Source organism: Lonchura striata, chromosome 24 (genome assembly GCF_046129695.1).
Source record: "Lonchura striata isolate bLonStr1 chromosome 24, bLonStr1.mat, whole genome shotgun sequence".
NCBI lineage: Eukaryota > Metazoa > Chordata > Aves > Passeriformes > Estrildidae > Lonchura > Lonchura striata.
This window is the reverse complement of record NC_134626.1, coordinates 3728521-3749149: the sequence shown is the minus strand read 5'-3', so window position 1 is coordinate 3749149 and position 20629 is coordinate 3728521. Positions and strand designations below refer to the sequence as shown.

Below are 20629 nucleotides of genomic sequence, written 5' to 3'. Positions count from 1 at the left end.
ACATCCCCAACTCTGATTTTTTGGCTCCATACAAGAATTTTAAGACTTAATCTGAATGAAATACTGTGAGAGGCAGGAGTTCAGCCCATCCCTGTCCCTGTTAAAAGATGTTGGTGCTCTCCTGGCTGGCTCTCCAGGCTGCAGTAATAACCTGCTGCAGATCCTCATGTGTTGCCATACTCCAAGCAGCTCTTGGTACTTAATCAGCTGAAGTAAATTAGGTGATGGGGAAGCTGGAGCTGGCTCTGACCTGGCCAAACATAACTTATTACATAAGCAGGGCTCAGTTTGTGTTTGAGCCCGATGTGCTTTTGATGCCTGTGCTGCACCTCTGAGCTGGCTCCAGGAGTCTGAGCCTGGAGTCAGGCTCAAGGAGCCAGCCCAGCCTGGAGCAGTCTCAGTTCTGTGACCAAACCTGTGGGACACGGAGCCACAGCCTCCATGAGGATAAGGTTTATGATTTTCAGTTCAGTAATTGTGGCCTCTGCATAGTCTCCTTCCCAGTTTGACAGCTGGCAGGGTGACTTCACAAGGTGCTGCCAAGCACAGGAGCTAACCACCCTCAGTTATCACTTTCCCTTCCATCCCTAGATGGAAAGGACATGTGCAGCACCACAAGCATTATCAATTACATGATATTAACCTCACTGTGGTCAGGTTTTGTCTCAGCCCAAGGAAAGGGGATGGAGCAGCTTTGCCACAGAAGTCACGCTGGTTTTGGGAGCTGCAGGAGGAATTCCCAGGTCCTGAAGCCATGGAAAGGTCCCTTTGGTGGCTGCCTGAGGTGTTGCAGAATTTCTGAGAGACAGAAGTCATGATTTATGTTTGGAATGAGGTTTGAGCTACCCAGTCAGACTAGGCCTGATAAGCGGCCTTGGGGGGGGCCTCGAAGCCTTTGATGCAGTGAAAATTCAGTTGTGGCGCAGATAGAAATTATGTTAAGGTAACTACAAAGTAATGAGCTATTTGAGCATGAATTAGAGTAGACCTGCAGTGTGAAAAGTCTGACCACCTTAAGGCAAAGGTAAACAATGTTAGTGTGCCAATCAGAGTGTCTTTGTTTTTGTAAACTATGTAGAAGCTTATATAAACTACCATCTTATCTCGAATAAAGGGAGAACTTTTGATTAACCACATTGCTTCAGATATGCGTTTGTCCTGTCCAGCTTCCCGTTCTCCTGAGATTTCCCTGGCTTTTCTGAGGAGTCAGGGACTCCCCGAAAAGCTGCTCACTGTGCCCCATCTGCATTCCAGGCAAGGGTAATTTAAGATAGACAAATCTTGGTAACATTTCTGAGCAGAGGAACCTGGCCTAACCCATTTTTCACAGCTCTGTGGCAACACTCATTTCTGCTGTTCAGCACCTCCAGAGATGTTTACAGGAGCGGTGTCAGAGCTCCCCGTGGCTCTGCCCAGGACCTGCTCTGGGCCAGCAAGGACAGCCCATGTCTTGCCACGGGGTATTTTGGAATGGGTGAAGTGTTTAGCAGGTTGGAAGTGGCTCCTGGCAGGGTGGCAGCGTGTCTGTGCACAGCGAGGGCTGGTGGAAGGCAGCACAACAGGGCAGGGCTTCACTGTGGGACTGGAATTGCTGGTGGCTCTCTAACATTTCCCCTCCTCCAGTCCCATCTCATTGCTCCCTCAGGGCTGAGCATCCCCCTGGGGACTCTGCTGGACCCACCAGGCAGTTTGACCAAGGTGTGTGTGCAGCACATCAGGCTGGAATTCTCCAGGCCGTTTCCAAACATTCACAGCATCCTTCAGAGAGGTCACTTTTTTTCCCTCCACAAAGCAACTGACGCAAAAATTTGTTATTTTTGTTAAAATAAAAATATTAATGAGAAGCATGTGGGCTGTTGCCTTGTGTAAATATTAAGATGAGCTGAAGTGGTCCCTGAAACATTAGGAAGCTGCTCTTGGAACAATCAGCAAAGGGGACTCGTGACTGGAGTCCACCTTCCTTTGGAAATTGCTGCAAGAATAGCATGAAATCCCTATTTTCTTCCTGGATTCAGCCTGTTTCAAAATTTTTTGTGGAATGCTATTCATTGCAGCCTAAACCACAAGTTTTAATTTGGAATTTTACTGTGGCCAAATAATACTGTGAAAACGTCTCGAAGTAGCAGGGACTGCTCCCCCCAGCTCAGCCCTGCGAGCATATTGTTTCAAAACATTCCAGAAACTTAAATGAGGCTTTTGAATTTGCCTCTGGAAAATCCAATAAGCTATTCCTACTTCTTATTTAATGAAAAAGGTAAAATAAAATTCTCTTTCTTGCAGGAAATGGGAATGAGCGTTATGGTTTTCTTTGGAGCAGCCGCAGTGGCTGTTCCTCACTGCAGCTTAAATTTGGTGATTAAACTTTGCTTTTTGTCGTTATTTTAAGAACAGCCCAGCCCAGGTTTGCTGCTGGGTGCTGTTTCAGCAGCTGGTGTTATTTTGGGGAGGTGTGATGGTAAGGAGGCACTTCCACAGTGAAACACTCCCTGCTTGGTGTAACCCTGGAGTCCCCCACAGCAGCCTGGTGCTCCGGGGGGAGATGCTGATCCCCCTGCCCGCCTTCCATCCTTCCTCAGCTTGGCTTGGGGCAAATCCGTGGGTTTATTTCAGTGTGGATGATCAACCCGAGCCCCGGGACTGGCTGGGCATCATCAAAAAGAAAACAAAAGTCCTAACAATAACAAACAAAAATTTCACAACTATTTATCTACCATTAAAATATATATTTTTAAATTTATAATTTAATTTTGATATATTTTAATTAAACATTGCAAAAATAAAAAAAATTACAAATTACATTACTAAGTCATTCAAATATCTAGTTAATTAATTTCCCAGACCCCACAGCAGCCTGGTGCTCCGGGGGGAGATGCTGATCCCCCCTGCCCGCCTTCCATCCCTCCTCAGCCTGGTTTGGGGTAAATCCGCGGGTTTATTTCATGGTCGAGGACCAGCCCGGGGCCGGCGGGGTGGATGCAGCCGTGCCTCCCTCGCCTCGGGAGGGTCGCGTCGCTCCACGCGTGGGCAGCTCCGGGGCCGGGCTCCCGGTCTGGCGGTGCCCGGGACAGCTCCCGCCCATCCCGGGGGGCTCCGCCGTGCCGGGGGGTCCGGGGCGCTCCCGGGCCCGGCGGTACCTGCGGGGGGCGGAGCGGGACCGCCCCCGGGGCTGGGCTGCCCGCACCGCCCCGCGCATCCCCCGGCTCCGTGCGCGGCGGCGGCGGCGGCGTCCGCTCCGTCCCTGCCCCGGCCCGCTCCGTTTCTGCTCCGTTTCTGCTCCGTCTCTGCTCCCGTCCCTGCCCCGGCCCGCTCCGTCTCTGCTCCATCTCTGCTCCATCTCTGCTCCATCCCTGCCCCGTCCCCGCTCTACCTCTGCTCCATCCTGCTCCATCCCTGCTCCCGTCCCTGCCCCGGCCCGCTCCGTTTCTGCTCCGTCTCTGCTCCATCCCTGCTCCCGTCCCTGCCCCGGCCCGCTCCGTTTCTGCTCCGTCTCTGCTCCCGTCCCTGCCCCGGCCCGCTCCGTTTCTGCTCCGTCTCTGCTCCATCCCTGCTCCCGTCCCTGCCCCGGCCCGCTCCGTTTCTGCTCCGTCTCTGCTCCATCCCTGCTCCCGTCCCTGCCCCGGCCCGCTCCGTTTCTGCTCCGTCTCTGCTCCATCTCTGGTCCCGTCCCTGCGCCATCCCATTCCATCCCTGCCCCCGTTCCTGCCCCGTCCCCTTCCAGCCCGGCTCTGTCCCGCTCCACCTCTGCTCCGTCTCTGCTCCATTTCTGCTCCCGTCCCTGCCCCGTCCCTCTCCATCCCTGCCCCGTCCCGCTCCAGCCCGGCTCTGTCCCGCTCCATCCCTGCCCTGTCCCGCTGCGGCGGCAGCGTTCGCGTCCCGTCCCTGCCCCGTCCCGCTCCACTCCTGCTCCAGCTCTGCTCCATCCCTGCCACATCCCGCTCCCTCCCTGCCCCGTCCCGCTCCACCTCTGCTCCATCCCTGCCCGGTCCCGCTCCATCCCTGCTCCATCCCGCTCCATCCCTGCCCTGTCCCGCTCCCTCCCCGCCCCGTCCCGCTCCAGCCCGGCTCTGTCCCGCTCCCTCCCCGCCCCGTCCCGCTCCAGCCCGGCTCTGTCCCGCTCCATCCCCGCTCCGTGCCGCGCTCATGGGCCGGCCCTGGGCGCTGCTGTGGTGCCTGGGCTGCCTGGGCGGCATCCCGGGCTCCTCCGGCGAGCACTACCGCTACCTGTGGAGGAGCTGCTACCCCTGCTACCTGGGGCGAGCGGGGTACCCCGACCTGCGGCCAGGTACGTGGGTGGCCTGGGGAGCCGGGCTGGGGCTCCCTGCAGGGCTCTGCCTCCAGGGGTTTGTCCCTGGGTCCCCCAGCTGCCGGGTGGAGGTGCCGGGCTGGCGGCCACCCAAGTGACAGACTGGTGACCTGGCTGTATATACTGTGTATGTGCCTGTGCTTTGTATTATTATATTTATTTTTACATCATCATCATCGTTATTATTATTATCATTATTATTGTTATTGTTATTATTATCTATTACTACTATTATTATTATTTATTACTACTATTATTATTACTATTGTTATTATTATTCTTCAGTGCGTTTTTTACTCTGAAAAATCAGTTCTGGCAGAGGGGGAGAGAAATAGGAGTTTCTTCACATCTGTTGCTGTCCAGCTGGGTTAAAGATAGCTCCTGTGCCATATTCCTTAAAAAGCCAAATGCATGCATTTTGCTAGGGTCTGTAGATTTGTTTTTTCCTCGGCTCCAAAGGATCTTGTCCCAGTCCTGGGCAAAAAGTGAAATTGGGTAAGTTTTTAACAAGAGAAAAGGGTGCCTTTCTCTCCCGGTGAGGCTGTGTGTTTGCTGGGCTGTGCGAGTGCTGCTCAGCAGATTCTCCCACAGGACAGGGCTCGCTGTTATTTGGGGTTGGGTTTTGTGCAAGGGAAATCCTCTGGCAGCAGCGGCCGGAGCCAGGAGCTGGGCACGGCTGGGGGATGCAGGCAGAGGAACCGTGTCAGGGATCACTGCACTGGAACATTCAGCCTCAGTGTCTTTTGGAAGCCAATTCCCAGCCTGCTGCAGTGTGGGAAGCGCTTGGCCAGACATCCCGTGGAGCAGGTGGAGGGATGGAGCCCTTGGTGCTCCCGTTGCACGTGGGTGATGGGGACATGGAGCCAGGTGTGAGTTCTGCCACTGCACCTCCCCTTCCTTCTCTGTGTGCTCAGCTGCCTCCACGGCAGGAAAAACTCGTGGGGATTTAGGAAATAATAGAGAATATGTGAAGGTCACTAAAGGCTTGGGATGCTTGGGTGTAATGTAGACATCAAGGAATGCATTATCTCATCCTGGGATAATACTAATAAATAAATACCCCAAGCAGTCGGTTATAAAGTGATATCAGAACAGTTGTGAGATGTGCCAGACCTTCGGAGAGGGGCGGGTTGCTGCTTTGTTATTTATAGATCAGATGTTTGTCTCAAGCTCAGATCGTGTTTGCTCTCTCCATCCAACTGTGTTGGCTCAAAGTAGCTCTCCAAGACAAGCTCCTGAGCTCCAGCTTTGTGCTGGGTCCAACCTTCCCTTCCCTAAGGCAGAGTTCCTCGGATCCTGATCCTGTTCCTGCTCCTCTCAGCTCCATGGGCAGGTAGCTCTGTGCAGCCTTGGCTTTATCCCTGGTGTGAGGTACCTCTGGGGCTGCACAGCTGAGGGCTTTTCTCACCCTAAACTGGAATCACTGCAGCTTTGCTTAATTTGGTTTATTTCTCCTTCGCTGCCTGAGCTTCTCTTTGACAGGTAGGAGGAGTCCTCTTGGTGTGCTTTTAGAGTCCCAGATGTTGTCTTGGTGTGATTTTTAGGCTCTGTGTGCTGGTTGCCCTGCAGTTCCCATCTGCCCGGCCAGCACGCACGTCCCCACAGCCGTGTCCCCTCAGCTGGCAGCTGCCACAAGGCACAAAGCTCTGCTGTGTGCGTGTCACCGGCAGCTTTGTGCGTGCCAGGAGAGGGAGGAGGTGCTTTGTGCTCTCACTGAGCTCTGGGGTGCCTGGATGTGCCCCGGGTGTGCAGACAGGGCTCTGCTGGGGCTCTGCAGTGACCGATGGCAGCGCCGGGTTTGTGCCTCACACAGCCGCCCCACAGGAGGAGCTTTGTGCTCTGCTGGGGACTCACATCCATCATCACAGGCAAGTAAACCCGGTGCCGTGGTATCCTCTCTGTGAACCTCTAAAGCAGCCAGAAAGCAGCAGAGCTGTTGTTTGATGGTGTTCCATTAGCTCCTTCAACAACGACCTGCGTTTCCACCCGGGGCTTCCATTCCCAGGTCCGTGTTTGGGAATCCACAGGGAGATCTTTCACTCAGAGTGACAGCCTGCACAGGGAACAGGGTAAGACAGTGATGAGAGAAGGTTGGAGAGGGTGAGAGCAGCAGCAAGTCCAGAGCAAGTCCAGGTGCTTGTTGCTGCGTGCACCTCTGCTCCGCGCTGAGTAATTCCTAATTACAGCCCCATCCCGAGGCACACAGGGGAGCACAAGTGGGAGTTGGGCCACTCTTCCAGCCCCAGTGCTCAGGGGCAGGAAAAGGTGAGCTGAGGACAAAGCCAGGGACTGAGGCAAAGCAGAGTTTTCCCTCCAGCAGATTGTTCTAAAGCTGATGCATCCGTTCCCGAGGTGCCTTCGGAATCTGCTGCTGGGGATGGCACAGGTGGTGTGGGCAAGCTCTGGGCACCTCCCACCTGCAGTGGATAGAACACTGGCCTCAACAGCTCACTACAGCTCTTTGAGTGCTTTCTCAAATGCCTGGTTTAGGATGAGATGAAAGCCGAGGGTGTGGAGGTGCTCTGACTGACCCAAATGGCCTTTTCCTTCCCTCCAGTGGGTCACTCACCTTCCCAGCCGTCCTTCCTCAGCCTAGAGGAGGAAGAAACTTCCAGGCTAGCAGAGAGGAGATGAAGCATTGTCCTCTCCCATGGCCTCCTTGCACTGCTGGACCTTGCTGTTTTGTCTGGACACAGGGAGTGTGGAATAACAGGGCATCCGAATTCCTCAGGTTATTCATGTTGTGTGTGACACATGCAAGAAATGAAATAATGCTGAGGGTTTTTTCATTCTAATCTGTGTCCATAGTGTGGGATGGCTGTGCTCCCCTGCCCAGGAGCAGGAACTGTTGGGTCCTCTCCATCCAGTCTTTTCACTCCTTGAAATTGCTGAATTATCTTCAACAAACTGGTACCGGAAAGATAAAGTCACTAAATCCCACACATGCTCATCTCGATGGATTTTAATTAACCTTTTCCCTGCAGCCCTGCTCTGTAATCCAGGCTAATTGCTGCAGGGATTAAAGCCTGGCACTGCTGCTTGGCCAGACAGAACGAACCTCTGCAGTGTTCCCCTGCCTGTGCTTCCAGCTGGGATCCATCGCCTCCTCCTCAGCCCTGCAAGGAGATAAACTGCCTCCCTACCAAATATTGAATACTTTGCAGAGCTGCTGTTGCCACTTTCTTCCCCCTGACATGTAGCTCTTGTTGGAGATAAATCCGTATTCCTTCTGGAAGGACCTGTGTGTGTTCAGGGAGTGCAGCCAGCCAAAGCAATCACCTCACTCTGTGCCCCTTTGTTTTTTGGATTTGTTTTCACCTTCCCTGTGTTTGAATGCTGTATTACCTGTGTTAGTCCATTCAGGTGTCTAACCAAAGCTTTTTTTTGGATTTATGTTCACCTTCCCTGTGTTCGATTGCTTTATTCCTTGTGTTAGTCCGTATAGGTCTCTAATAAAACATTTTTTTTGGGTTTGTGTTCACCTTCCCTGTGTTTGATTGCTGTATTACCTGTGTTAGTCCATGTAGGTGTCTAACTAAAGCTTTTTTTTTTGAGTTTGTGTTCACCTTCCCTATGTTTGAATGCAGAATTCCCTGTGTTCTCCACGGAGGTGTCTGAGGTTTCAGGGATTGTTTCTGCTCAGGGAAGAGGCTGGGATGAGCCTTCCTTGCAGAAGACATGAGCTGCAATTTCTTTACATAGCAGAGATAAATATCTCTGCTATCTCAGTGATCCAAGCCCCACTCCCCAGCCCTTGCTGTGCTGGGCTCCTGCCTCAGTTGGCCTTCCTGGTACCCACTGCCCCGTGCATGCAGAGCAGGGCTTGGCAAACTCTGTCCTGGCACGGCTCTGTCTTGCTCAGAGTCAGCTGAAGAGAAGCCTGTATGCTTCTCATTTTCTCTCCTTTGCTATTATTAATTTCAACCAGATTTTGTCAGCTCTCCAGTAGGAAAATAACCCCGGCGTGCCACGAACCGCAGCTCACACGGTGTCACGTAGGGCTCTGGGCTCTGCTGCCAGGACCTGCACCAGGGGCAATGTGACCCTTCACAGAGCTGCTCCTCCTGGCCCTGGCAGCAGCTCCTGCTGCTTCCCAGTCCGTATTCCCAGCTGGAATTCTCACTGGGGTGAGCCTCGGGCATGCCTGGAGGTGCTGCTGGATCTGCCAGGCTTGGCTGCTGGATCTGCCCCCTCGCTGCCCCTGGGGACAGATTTGTTTTGGTCACACCATTGTGCAGGGCGTCCCAAAATCTCCCTGGGGAGAGGGAGAATTTGGGATGCAGAGATCAGCGAGGCTCCAGGAAGACTCTGGGATGGGGTGGGTTTTGTGGGGGTGGTGGCAGGGAAGCTACGGCCGCTCTCCCGGGCCGGGAGGGAGTTGGGATGTGGAAAACCCTCTGCAATCATGGAGATTTAGAGGGTGAAAAGTACAAAGGGGGAAGAGGAGACATGGAGAGAGGAGATGTAAAATTACTGAGTATGAGTAATGGGGTGAAAGTAAGAAGTTTACTCGACACATCACTAAGTTTCTTGGACAGTGAATTCTCAACAGTTTCAGATTAGCGTTGAAGGGAAGCAATGGAATAGTCATTTAAATTCAGACCAAGAAACCTTATTATGCTACATAAGACCTTCCCAAACCCCATTTTTCCTGTTCTTGAGCTGAATAGAGCCATTTCTGTGTATTAATAGCTAATCCTGCCCACAGGGTTGAGTAGGGAGTGCCCCAGGGACTCTAGGGCTCTGCAGATCCCAAGTGTGTGCAGAGGAAAATGATTTAATCAGAATTAGGTTGCTTTGACCAGCATGTCAGACTCCTGCCATCACATTTTTCCCCTTGAAAAGCCACTTTGGCTTTGGCTCACTCTTCATAGAGCATCACTCAAAGCTTATGTTTCACCTCAAAAATCTATTCATTTTCTTTTCTTTCACTAGTTAGTGTCTTGGAAACAACAGGAAGAAAACACCAAAACCTCCCAAAAGGCTCAGTTCACTGAATAAAGCAAAGGGCTGGCATTATAGAAATGAGCTTTTTGCTGGGTTAATGGACACCACAGCTGCAGTGGGAGCTCTGCAGGAAGAGCCCAGCAAGACCAGTGTAGCAGGACACCTCAAGACAAGGTTGGGGGTTCTCTGGGAATCACTGGGACAGGATTTGAACTTTAGGTTTTAATGTTTTAAGTATTTCTGAGAAAAGGGTAATTTTATGTTATCACTGCAGAGCTCAGAAGACTCAAACATGCTTCACCTTTCCCACTCTTCCCATTCCATGCCTGACCCAGACCTTCCCTCGCTGCTGGCTGATTTTCTTGGCAATTAATCTGATGAACATAAAATTTGGCTCAGCCAAGGCTGTGTTGCTCTTTTTTCTGGTGTCCTTTTTCTGCCCAGTGGGAGCTGTGGGTGAAGCAGAGCTGGGCTGGGGCACGGGGCACTGCTGGGGCTGGGCTGGGCACGTTCCTGCACCTCTGGCGTGCGAGGACACGGCCGGGTTCCCACCCCGTGATTCACTCAGGAAATGTTTCTTTATCTTCTTAGAGATGGAACTGAGCTGGGCTCAGGGCTCTCCTTGCTGGGAGGGGCTTGGGTGAGCTGGAGGTGAAGAAAGTGCAAAGAGAAACCCAAAGAAAACCCAAACAGAGAGACCCGAAGCTGCTGGAGTTTTTCTCTCCAAGGGGAAGGGAAAGGTTGGGTGCTTTGCTGTTTGTGGGGTGGGGTCTGGTTCCCCTCTCTGATCCTTTCCAGGCTGAAAGGCTGGGTAGGTGCACGGCTGTGCACACCCACAAATGGCAGGAATTAAGGAACTGTGCAGCTCTGTCCACATCATCCCCATGTTTCTGATTATGGCACAGGAAGAAATCTGTCTCAGAAACTTAAAATTTCCTTTGACAAGCAAGGAAGTGTAAAATATCAATTAATCCATTATCCTGGAGTCAGTGGGAGAGGTGACCGCTGGCAGGTGATCAGATGAGGATGGTTTGTGCTGACTGACAAATCAAACTGGGTTTTTTTGGTTGTTGTTCACTGGTTGCAGCTTTGTCCCTGGAATTTCACAAATAGCTTGACTGATTGAACATAACAAAATGGCCAATCTTGTTCCCTTTGCTTTCATTCCCCAGATCCAGATTCGGGCAGCAGAGGATAAATATTCCTGAGCTCAGACACCCTCCTGTCCACTCTCCTGAGCTTTTGCCCACTTTTCCCTTGTGTTTTTTGCAGATGTTGACGAGTGCCAGGTGCACAACGGGGGCTGCCAGCACCGCTGTGTGAACACCCTGGGCTCCTTCTACTGCGAGTGCCAGCCCGGCTTCCGCCTGCACACGGACGGCAGGACCTGCCTCGGTAAGGCTGCCCTGGAAATCCCTTGGCAATCTCCCTCTGCAGCCCTTTTCCTACCAAAATCCCTGGCAGGGTACAGAAAACCTTGATTTCCTCACTCCCTCCCATCCTCTGTGCCCTGAATGTGAGATAATGCTGATGGGTTGTGTGTTCCTCTGTGTCCTTCACAGTTTCTGTCCTGGGTTCAAAATGTTTGCTGTTCTTGCCTGTGGTCACGTACAGCTGGGGCTGCTTTGCTTTTTATTCTGCTTCAGGAGAAGTAACTCCCAAGTGCTTTGGTGCTTCTGCTTTTGGTTCAGGATATATCAGACATGACATTCTCAGAACAGATACATAAATAAAAGTATGAGGAATTTCAAGTCAGGCTTCATTTTGACCTCAGTGTTTCCCCAAAATTCCAGTATTTTCACAGCATTGCTGTGGGCAGTGGGTGAGACAGACAGTAAATGTGGCTGTGTGTGGAACTGTGGCCATAATAATCCAAAACCTTCTTCTCTGGGATGCTGGTAGTGCATTCTCTTGGATGGTGCTTGTCCAAACATCACCATCCAGGCACCAGGTTTGCCCTGCAGCTGATTTTGGGGCCAGTTCCTTGAAATGTTGTCTGCCAGCCCCAAACTGGAGGCTCGGAGTGGAACTCAGAGTCTGCCTCCAGCATCTGTGGCTGTTTTAATTAAACCACTTCTCCCCCACAGCTTCATTTGACACATTTTTCCACTATTTGAGGGATATTTTCATGCAAGTGGAAAGAATTCCCGGGCCATGCTGTTTGCAGAGTTTTCTCGGAACACAGTCACGCTCCAGAGTCTGCCTGCGTGTTCCAGTTGGGAATGGTGATATGAGCAGGAAAAATCCATCCAGGGAAGCTGTACCCACCGTGCCCAGCTCTGCCCTGGCTCACATCTGGCCACAGCTGCCTCCAGTACAGAATGACACCCAAACAAGTGAGATTTAAAGTGCAAGATCCCCATATTTCGCTGGGAAAAATCCAGAAAGAAAACGATGGCAAATAAGGGACAAAAAAGCCAAGCCTGGCAGCCAGCACTGAGCTCCAACACTCGTGTCGGGGTGACGAGCTGCTGCTGCTCACATGTAAGTGTGCTGTGGTCTGTCATCTCCTAATTGCCTCTGGAATATGTTGCTCCCTTTCTTGTGGTGTGTGCAGCGATCCCGCGGCCGCCTGCGCCTTGCGGAACGAACGCGGGGCAGGCTGACACCAGCCCCAGCCCCAGAAGGTGGAACCGTTCTCTGGGAAAGCCTAAAATGCATCTCTAGAGGGAGGAATCTCTTCTTTAAGAGGAATTTTCATCGTTTTATTTCACTCTCCAGGCTTCCCTGCTGGGGTAGCTGAGGATCCAGGCAGGCAGGGCTGCCCCGCTCCTGCTGCCCATGCCCAGCACTGCAAACCTGCTTTGCATTAAACTTGTGAGCAGCATTAGCCATAATGTGCAGTGCTGGAATTCATCTGCCAAAGCTGAGGGGGCTCTGTCCATGAAATCTGATCCACAGGAGTGAGTGGGGCAGTTCCTGGAGCTCTGGGCAGTGGAGCCTGCAGGACCTGCAGTGAGTTTGTGGTGCTGGTACCCCTGGGATGCAGAGCACCCAGGAAAGCAAAGCAGACCAGGCAGGGCAAATAAAAACCTCTCACTGCATAATTATCTAAAAATGTTTCTAAAATATTGACAGAGAGGATCTAAAACGAGGCTTTCTCATTTCAGGACTGGTGGTTTTTCTCTTTACACATTTTTGCCTGTCCATGTGTATGTTACAGCTTCACCCATTGAACCAGCTGTGAGGAGGGGTGGAATATCTTTTCCTTAGAAAAGCTCAGAACAGAGCAAAGGCTCAGAGGTGCCTCCTCTGCTGGTGTTTGTGGCTGTCCTGCTGTACCCACAGACATCAGGTTGCCTTGTGGTCAGTTCTGAGGGATTCGGGGTAATTGCTCAAAGCTGTTTTTCTCTTCAAATTGGGATGTCCTCTCATTTTCTGTGGAGATTCCGTGCTGTTAAAATGCAAAATATTGCCACTAGATATAGGGAATAGGCCAGGAATGAAGGGAACAGGAGACAGTGAGCATCCATCCCTCCACCATCCATCCATCCATCCATCCATGATCCATCCATCCATCCATCCATCCATGATCCATCCATCCATCCATCCATCCATCCATCCATGATCCATCCATCCATCCATCCATCCATCCATCCATCCATCCATCCATCCATGATCCATCCATCCATCCATTCCATCCATCCATCCATCCATCCATCCATCCATCCATCCATCCCTCCATCCATCTGTCCATCCATCATCCATCCATCCTTGTCCTTCTGCTGAGGGAAGCTCGCAGCTCCACGCTGGGACAATCACAAATTTGGGCAGTAGGAAGCTCCTGACAGCCCCAGTGAGATTGTTCTGGGTGCAGAAAGAGGCCTCTCTAGTCAAGTTTCTCGTTAAGGGCTGTCAGATCATGGATCTCATTCTTTAAATGCTTTCTGGTCCCCACAAAACCCACAAAGGCTCCGATGGTGGGTCGGCAGCGCTGAGCTGGAGCTCCACAATTCCCCCACAACGCGCCGGCGTGGCCGAGGCAGCTTTCCAGGGTTAGTTGGTACCTGGGCTGTGACTCAGGAGGGCACAAAAATGACTTAAAATCCCTTTCCCGTGTCCAGCTCTCAGCTGGTGCTCAGCAGCTCCATTGTGCAGGATCCTCTTGTTGTGTCTTTGTCCAAATCGCTGCTGAGAGAGGGAGAAAAGGAGCGAAACAGAACAAAGAGAGGCCTTGGGCGTCCTGAAATTACCTCTTTCTTTATCAGAACCACATGGGCAGGAGGCAGGAAGCTGACATCTCCAGGTCCTTCTCCACTCTTTCAGCAGAGGGATGCAGGCCAGGCTGAGGCAGAGGGGTTTAATGGGAGCCAATTGCTTGTGTTGGCCTGAGGAGCAGGGAGATGGTCTGGATTAACACACAACATGTTTCTGGGAGTTGTCTGAGGTTAGGATAAATCAGTTTGGGATTACATGATGGATCCCTGTTTATATTAGGAGAACTTCAAATGAAGAAATCTCAGTGATAGGGGTGAATAATGAACAGAAGGACCATGTCAGAAGGTTTGTGTGGGCTTGAACTGTGTGTGCAGGGACCACGTGTGCTTGGTGGGGCTTTTCATTTTGCAGACAGCTTGCACATTTTAGGGAATTTGACTTTTTCTTTGCCCAGTCACACATTTTTCAGCCTTTTCTTAGACTCACTGGGGGTTTGTGTGATGCTGCAGAAGGAGCATCCTGCTCAGTTCTTGTTACAGCTGCTCACAGTCACTCCTGGGGTATCAGCTTGCTGCTTCTGGAGGCAAATCACTTGTCTCTGAAGGAAAGGTGAGACAGAGGAAAGAGGAGGAGTGAGAAGAGAGAGGAAAAGGCAGAAGGGCAGCTGGAGGGTGCAGAGATCAGGTATTAAATCATCTCCTGTGTTAGGCTGCTGCTGCACAGATCCATTTCCCAGGTGCACTCAGCAGCAAAAACCTCCTTTGCATCCCTCTTGATCCATTTCCCAGGCCTGAGAGGGTCAGAATCTGGGAGCAGCATCTTCCAGCAGCACTGCACTCCCCTCAGACAGCGGGGCTGGAAGGAACCTCCCTCTCTCAGACACTGAAATATCATCTGTGGAAAATCTGTCTGAGCTGTAATTACAAAAATCTGTGTGATGTACAGGATGACACTGGGCTTGGCAGCCTTGTCACAGAAATGTTAAGCTCGGCAGAGCATCTGGGAATGGAAATATTTTTAGAGTGGTTCTGTAAACAGAATAAAAACCCCGAGCAGTAATTAAAACAAGGCCAGCAGTGAGGTCTGCTGGCTGTGACTGCAAGGAGCCAGCTGAGGAGACCCAGCCTCACATGGGCTCTCCTGAAATATTGTGTGGAAGAACCCAGACTTTTGGTTTTTTTCAGTTGTAGGAGTTTGCAAGGAGGCCGTTATTTAAACTTCAAATTCATCTGAATAACTGCATCCTGGGTGGTTATTTTAGACATAAGATGCATTGGCTTGTTCCATGTTGGCCCAGTGCTTTTCCCAGATGAAGGAATGTTTTGGCAGGCATCAGCATTGTTTGACTTGTTTTCTTTTTTATTTTTAAAAAAGGCGCTCCAACAAGCACATTATTTATGGCTATTTTGGAATATATGTTATTAAACACTTAAATATATTGGAATATTTTTAAATGACCACCCATCTCTGCTAGAGCTTGAGTAGTGTAACTCTGACCCAGAGCTTTTCAGGAACGTTAAGTATTTCTGTTGTTTCCTTCCAAATGGATTAAAGGAAAAAATGCCAGCACAACTAATATAAACCCCGAGTTCTTGCTCCAGCTTTATGTTTTGTATGGCAAAATCTTGACCCTGTCAAGCTGCTTTTATTCCCCCAAATGTTGTTTAGCTAATTAGAGGCATAAAATGAGAAGCTGAGTTATTTTAACATTTGGAATGAGAGTGATCCTCAGCTCTGAGTCAAAGTTGGTTTTTTTGCTGTTTTTTTTTTTTTTTTTTGCAGGGGAAGGGTGGGCAGAAAAAAAATGAAAATAGATATTTTTTTTGCTTTTATTTTTGTCCTGAGCCAAATATTTGTTTTCACTAATGTACAAGAACAAGGACCCAACTTGCCTTGGGATTCAGAGGTGTGCTCCAAGCAGAGACTTCTGCTGGCAGCTGCTTTCCAGGCTCTCCTGCTTCCAAAGTTCTGGAGGTTGTGGAGGGCACTGTGATCACCTAAGGATCATTCTGGGGAGAGATGGTTTTCATTAGAGATATTTTTAGCTTTCCTATAAGATTCCTCGTAGCCAGCACGTTACTTTATTCTGGAGTTTGAAAAATAGGTCAGAAACGTGTGAGAGCAGAGCTCATCGTTCTGCTCTGCTTAAGGGAGCCAGGGATGGGTTTCCAACATGGACTGGGGCTAGCTTGAGCCATGTGCCACCAGCCCAGTGGGTTGTGACACTTTGGTGGCTCCTGAGAGACAGAACAGCGTTTAAAGGCCAATTCCCCAATTCTCATAAGATGCACCTCTCTTTGCAGAAGCCCAGTGCATAAGGAGTTGGGTGGTTTAACTCAGGAGACATCCAGTGCTCCAAGGGGGAGCTTGTATGGCTTTGGAGGCATGACATTATCCCACAATGACTTCTCCACCAGAGTCCACAAATCCAGCTCCAGACAGTCCTTCCTTGTTTTGTTTCCCAGCTCAAATTCCTCCTGGATCTGAAGCCAATGGTCCTGGAGATCTGCAGTAAAAACAAAACTTCTGACACATTGCCCTGGCTGCTCGCAAGGTGCTCACATCCCAGTTAAACATCCCATCCTCTGCTGATCCTGCAGGGACATCCCACATTACAGGAACAGGAGGAGCAGGAGGAGGCTGTTCCCAGGCTTGGGAGGAGTCCACATGTTGGGTCACAGGGTCTGTTTTGTGCCGTATCCCAGGCAGGACCTTCTGTTTCCTGATGCTTGGAACCTGCTGGGCTCCTCGTGCAAGGCCACACAGGAAAGCTGTGTCACGGCCAGGATCTCCAGCTTTTGTCCTGAGCCAAATATTTGTTTTCTAATGTACAAGAACAAGGACCCAACTTGCCTTGGGATTCAGAGGTGTGCTCCAAGCAGAGACTTCTGCTGGCAGCTGCTTTCCAGGCTCTCCTGCTTCCAAAGCTCTGGAGAGTGTGGAGGGCATTGTGATCACCTGAAGGATCATTCTGGGGAGAGATGGTCATGGGGTTTGTTTTGTACCATAGCCCAGGCAAAACCTTCTGTTTCCTGACTGTTTGGAACCCGCCAGGTTCCTTGCACAAGTCCACGCAGAAAAGCTGTGGCATGGCCAGGAACTCCAGTTTGGAAGCTCAATTCCCAGTCCTGCCTTCACTGAGGATGAAATCAGAGCTCCTGCTGCTGGATCTCTGCGTGCTCGGGGTGACACCGCTGCTCACAGCAGCAGGGACCCCACGTGCCCCAGGTTCCACACAGAAATCTCCTGGTCAGAGCCCTGTGTGTCCATACTGGCCAACCCTGAGGGGTTGTTACAACTGGTCCAGGTATGGACACACAGGATGGATCTTAAAACATTTTTCCCTGAGTGTTCCCACAACTGGCAGCTCCTGCTGGGCGTCGGTGACTTCTGCACATCACGGAGCCAGAAACTCAGTTTTTGCTACAGGAAAGCCTGCATGTGCCTGAGCACAGCTCTCTGAGCAGTAATGGCTCAAACCAGCTGTGCCACTGCACCTGCAGGGACTGTCCTGGATTAAAGGATGGGAATTTCAGCAACAGCACAGGAGTCTGGCTGCTGACACGGCGCCCTTTGGAGAGGGTGGATGCCTGACAGGAAACCTGCTTCCCTCCCATGTAGTGCTGGACAGGACTGACCCAGCTCCCTGTGTCCTGGAATCACCTTCAGGGAGAGTGCTGGGGCCTCTTATGGTGGGAAAGAACCATTTTAAGGGGAGATTTAGGCTGGGCATTAGGGAAAAGTTCTTCCCTGAAAGGGGGATGAGGCATTGGAATGGGCTGTCCAAGGAGATGATGGGGTCACCATAATTTATTCTACCTAACACCGTTGAGCTGATCTTGCCTTGAAAGAGCAGGGTGCCCGCCTGGTACAGTGGTGGGTGGTTTGTCCTGCACTGCCCGCAGGGTTTTGCAGCACCAAACCCCACTGGATTTAAGCTCCTCCTTAACACCCTCCTTGCTCATGAAGTCAGCCATGACCTTGTCACTGAATGTGCTCCAGTCATCGATTCACACGAGCTTTAAGAGTGTGCAGTCTGCCCTTCACCCACACAGGTGCCAAACCTGTGTCCCTGTGTCCCCAGGAGCCACCCAAACTCCTTCTGTGCCAAACCTCGTGTCCCTTTGCCTCGCAGCTCTGAACTCGTGTGCCCTGAACAACGGCGGCTGTGAGCACGACTGTGTGCAGGTGACGCTGGCCCAGCACCGCTGCCAGTGCAGGCACAACCACCAGCTGCACGAGGATGGCAAACGCTGCATCCGTGAGTCCTGGGCGGCTGGGGAGCCATGGATTCCAGCCGGGAGCTGTGGGATGGGGATGGTCAGATGTCCAGCAGATCAGACTGGGGGATTTCCAGTAAAAACTCTCTGTGTTTTGTTGTCATGGACATATCCTGCGGCTTGTTCCAAGGGATGGGATGAGCTGGAGGGGTTGTAGCCAACAAAAATGAAATTGTATGAAGGCACAGGCTGCTGTGGGAGTGGAGGGACAGCAGTGTGTGGCAGTGGGGTGGGATCTTCTCCCTCTCTGGCTGACCTGCTCCTGGCTCAGGAAGGAGAGAAGCTGAAGGGGACAGAACACAAGGCTGTTCTCATTCATGGAAGTTGGCATTCAAAAGGCAGGAAGGAGGGAAATCCTGAGCTGTGAAGTTGCTATGGCAAAAGGAACAACTGGGATGTTGCAAACACAGCAGTCAGTGGGGTTTGGAGCATCTGTCCTGGGCCTGGGGCAGGTCAGAGATTGGCAAACGTCTGGGTAGGAGCACTTGGAGAAAATTGCCAGCACTTGCTGTGTAATCTCTGCAGAGGGATGTGCCCATGCCAAGCTTCTGCTGGAGGGGTTTTACCCAGCTTAATGCCAGCCTTCTGCAGGACCTCACAGCATCTACATCCCCCCGAACGGGTGGAGCAGGGATTTTCTGTCTGACTTTCACAGACTGCAGGCTTTCCTGCTGCTCTGTGCTCTGCTCTGCCGCAGTGCCACGGGAGGCAGGATCCGTGTGGGCTGACCCGGGCCCTGTGCTCTGCCTGCAGTGAGGAACCCATGCTCTGACAGGAACGGGGGCTGCATGCACCGCTGCCACAGCCACGGCGGCCGCGCCCGCTGCCAGTGCCACCCCGGCTACCAGCTGGCCCCCGATGGCAAGGCCTGCGAAGGTGAGTGCCCTGCAGAGCTCCCCGGGAGGAAAAGCCCTGTGTCTGATGGGCGAGGGAGTGCTCAGTGGGAGCAGAGTGCAGGGAAGCACACGCCTTCCCTTGGGCGGCTCAGGTGGAGCCGCAAGAGCCCTGCTCGAGCTGTCTGCAACAACAGAGCTGCTCCAGGGGAAATTCAGGCTGGGAATCAGGGAGAAGTTCTTCCCCAAAAGGGGGATCAGACGTTGGAATGGGTTGTCCAATGAGGTGGTGGAGTCACCATCTTTTATTCTTTAAGAATTAACTGGATGTGGCACTGAGTGCCATGGTCTGGTAACAAGGTAGTTTTAGGTTAAAGGTTGGACTCGATGATCTCCAAGGTCTCTTCAGGCCAAATTGATTTTGTGATTCTCTGAATGTCCCACTGTCATGTGATCCCATCTCCTGGGAAGCTTTACAGCAATTCCAAACTCTTACCTCTGTGTCTTTGTTAGTCTGGACCCCAGTGAAGAGTTCAGGGTGCAAGAAACCAGTGCAGAGCTCAAATACCATAACAATAGTCCTTTGGAAGGATGTTTAAAGTTCAGCCTACTTACCTTAGGCTTGCTCCTTCTCCCAGATGTGAACGAGTGCCTGGCGGGGCTGGCCATGTGTGCACACCAGTGCCTCAACACCCGGGGCTCCTTCAAGTGCACCTGTAACCCGGGCTACGAGCTGGGGGCGGATGGCAAGCGCTGCTACCGTGAGTACTGCGGGCTCAGCTCTCCAGCCTTCATTTCCTTCTGCCAGGCTTGGATTAACTGCACGAGATGGTATTTCTTCTTGGGACAGATGTTTATCTTTTATCCATGTTACAGTCTCACAGATCCTGAGTTCTGCAGCACTTCACTCTAACAATCTGAAAATGGAGCCGTGTCTCTCCCTCTACAAGGGAGATAAACTGTCTAATTAAGAAATGTCCTGCACCTAAATTGTTTTCACTTTTAACCCAATAACCAACCAACCGTGGCCTGCAATGCAGATTTTTTTATCCAATTACACAAAACCACCCAAACCTATGGAGAAGAAGGTGAAGAACAAGGAGAAGAAAGAGAAGAAGGAGAAGAAGAAGGAGAGAAGAAGGTGAAGAGAGGAAGAAGGTGAAGAAGGAAGAAGAAGAAGGACCAGTCTCCGCCCTAAAACCTCCATCTTGCTTTTTATATATTTTTATATTCTAAAACTTTAAACTCTAAGTTTTCCACCCTGTGATATCACACACTCCTATTCAAACTCCACACCCACAATCCCAGTTCTGTCATTCCATTTTGGAAGCTTCTCCATGGCAGTGCAGAGTTCTCTTGGGGGTCAGTGCCTGTCAGCACAGAAATCTGAAATCCTCAGCAGCCAGGGTTCCAACACTCAGCCCTGCCCAGCAGGACAGAGCACACCTGGGCTGCTGCAGGCACATGTTTGTCACTGCCCTGTGGGAATCACCAGGGTCAAGCTGTGGCAATCTCTGCTAAAGGATTTCACAAGCAGTTTTTGAGCTGTTTACTCCCCCACCAAGATAAAAATCTCAGTCTGATCTTTAAAGTCACCACAAAGCCACTTTAGCTGGTTAAGACAATTGATTTGGGGCCATTTGGCTTCAAATAAGCCAAGTTCTGCTCTTGGGGACTCTCTGGACAAGCTCAGTCAGCTGCAGATGTGTCACTGGAGGAATTGAGCCAGTGAAGGGATCACATCTGCTCCCATCGAGGGAAGAAATAAAACTCTGTGATGCAAGAGTGAGCTGGACTGTCCTCACAGCTTTATGCAGCTGGTGCATCCCAGCAGGGCCAGGCTGAGCCAGAGCCACCAGCCCCTCACAGATGACAGCCACCGTGTCAGTCCCAGTGCTGCAGCTGGTGTTACTGGGAGCTGTGAGGGTCCCCTGGCGCAGCTGCTGGAGCTTGGCAAGGATAGAGGCAAGGCTTTGCAGGCCATAAACGGATCTTGAAAGGCATCAAACAGAGCAATATGGGGCAGCAGGATGATGACATGAGGTTGAAGAGCCTAAGTATGTACACAGCCGCCTTCTTAGGGACACAGCCAATCTCACACCATGACA

At 51.4% G+C, this 20629-nt stretch overlaps 1 protein-coding gene across 1 annotated transcript in view; it reads left to right on the top strand.

Moving 5' to 3' along the window:
• Positions 1 to 20629, top strand: part of MEGF6 (multiple EGF like domains 6) — an 89222-nt gene that overhangs the window by 44816 nt on the left and 23777 nt on the right. Inside the window, exons 4-7 of the mRNA XM_077788134.1 lie at positions 10523 to 10645; positions 17544 to 17669; positions 18442 to 18564; positions 19160 to 19282. Coding sequence (XP_077644260.1) covers positions 10523 to 10645; positions 17544 to 17669; positions 18442 to 18564; positions 19160 to 19282 — 495 coding nt within the window. The remainder of the gene's footprint in view (positions 1 to 10522; positions 10646 to 17543; positions 17670 to 18441; positions 18565 to 19159; positions 19283 to 20629) is intronic.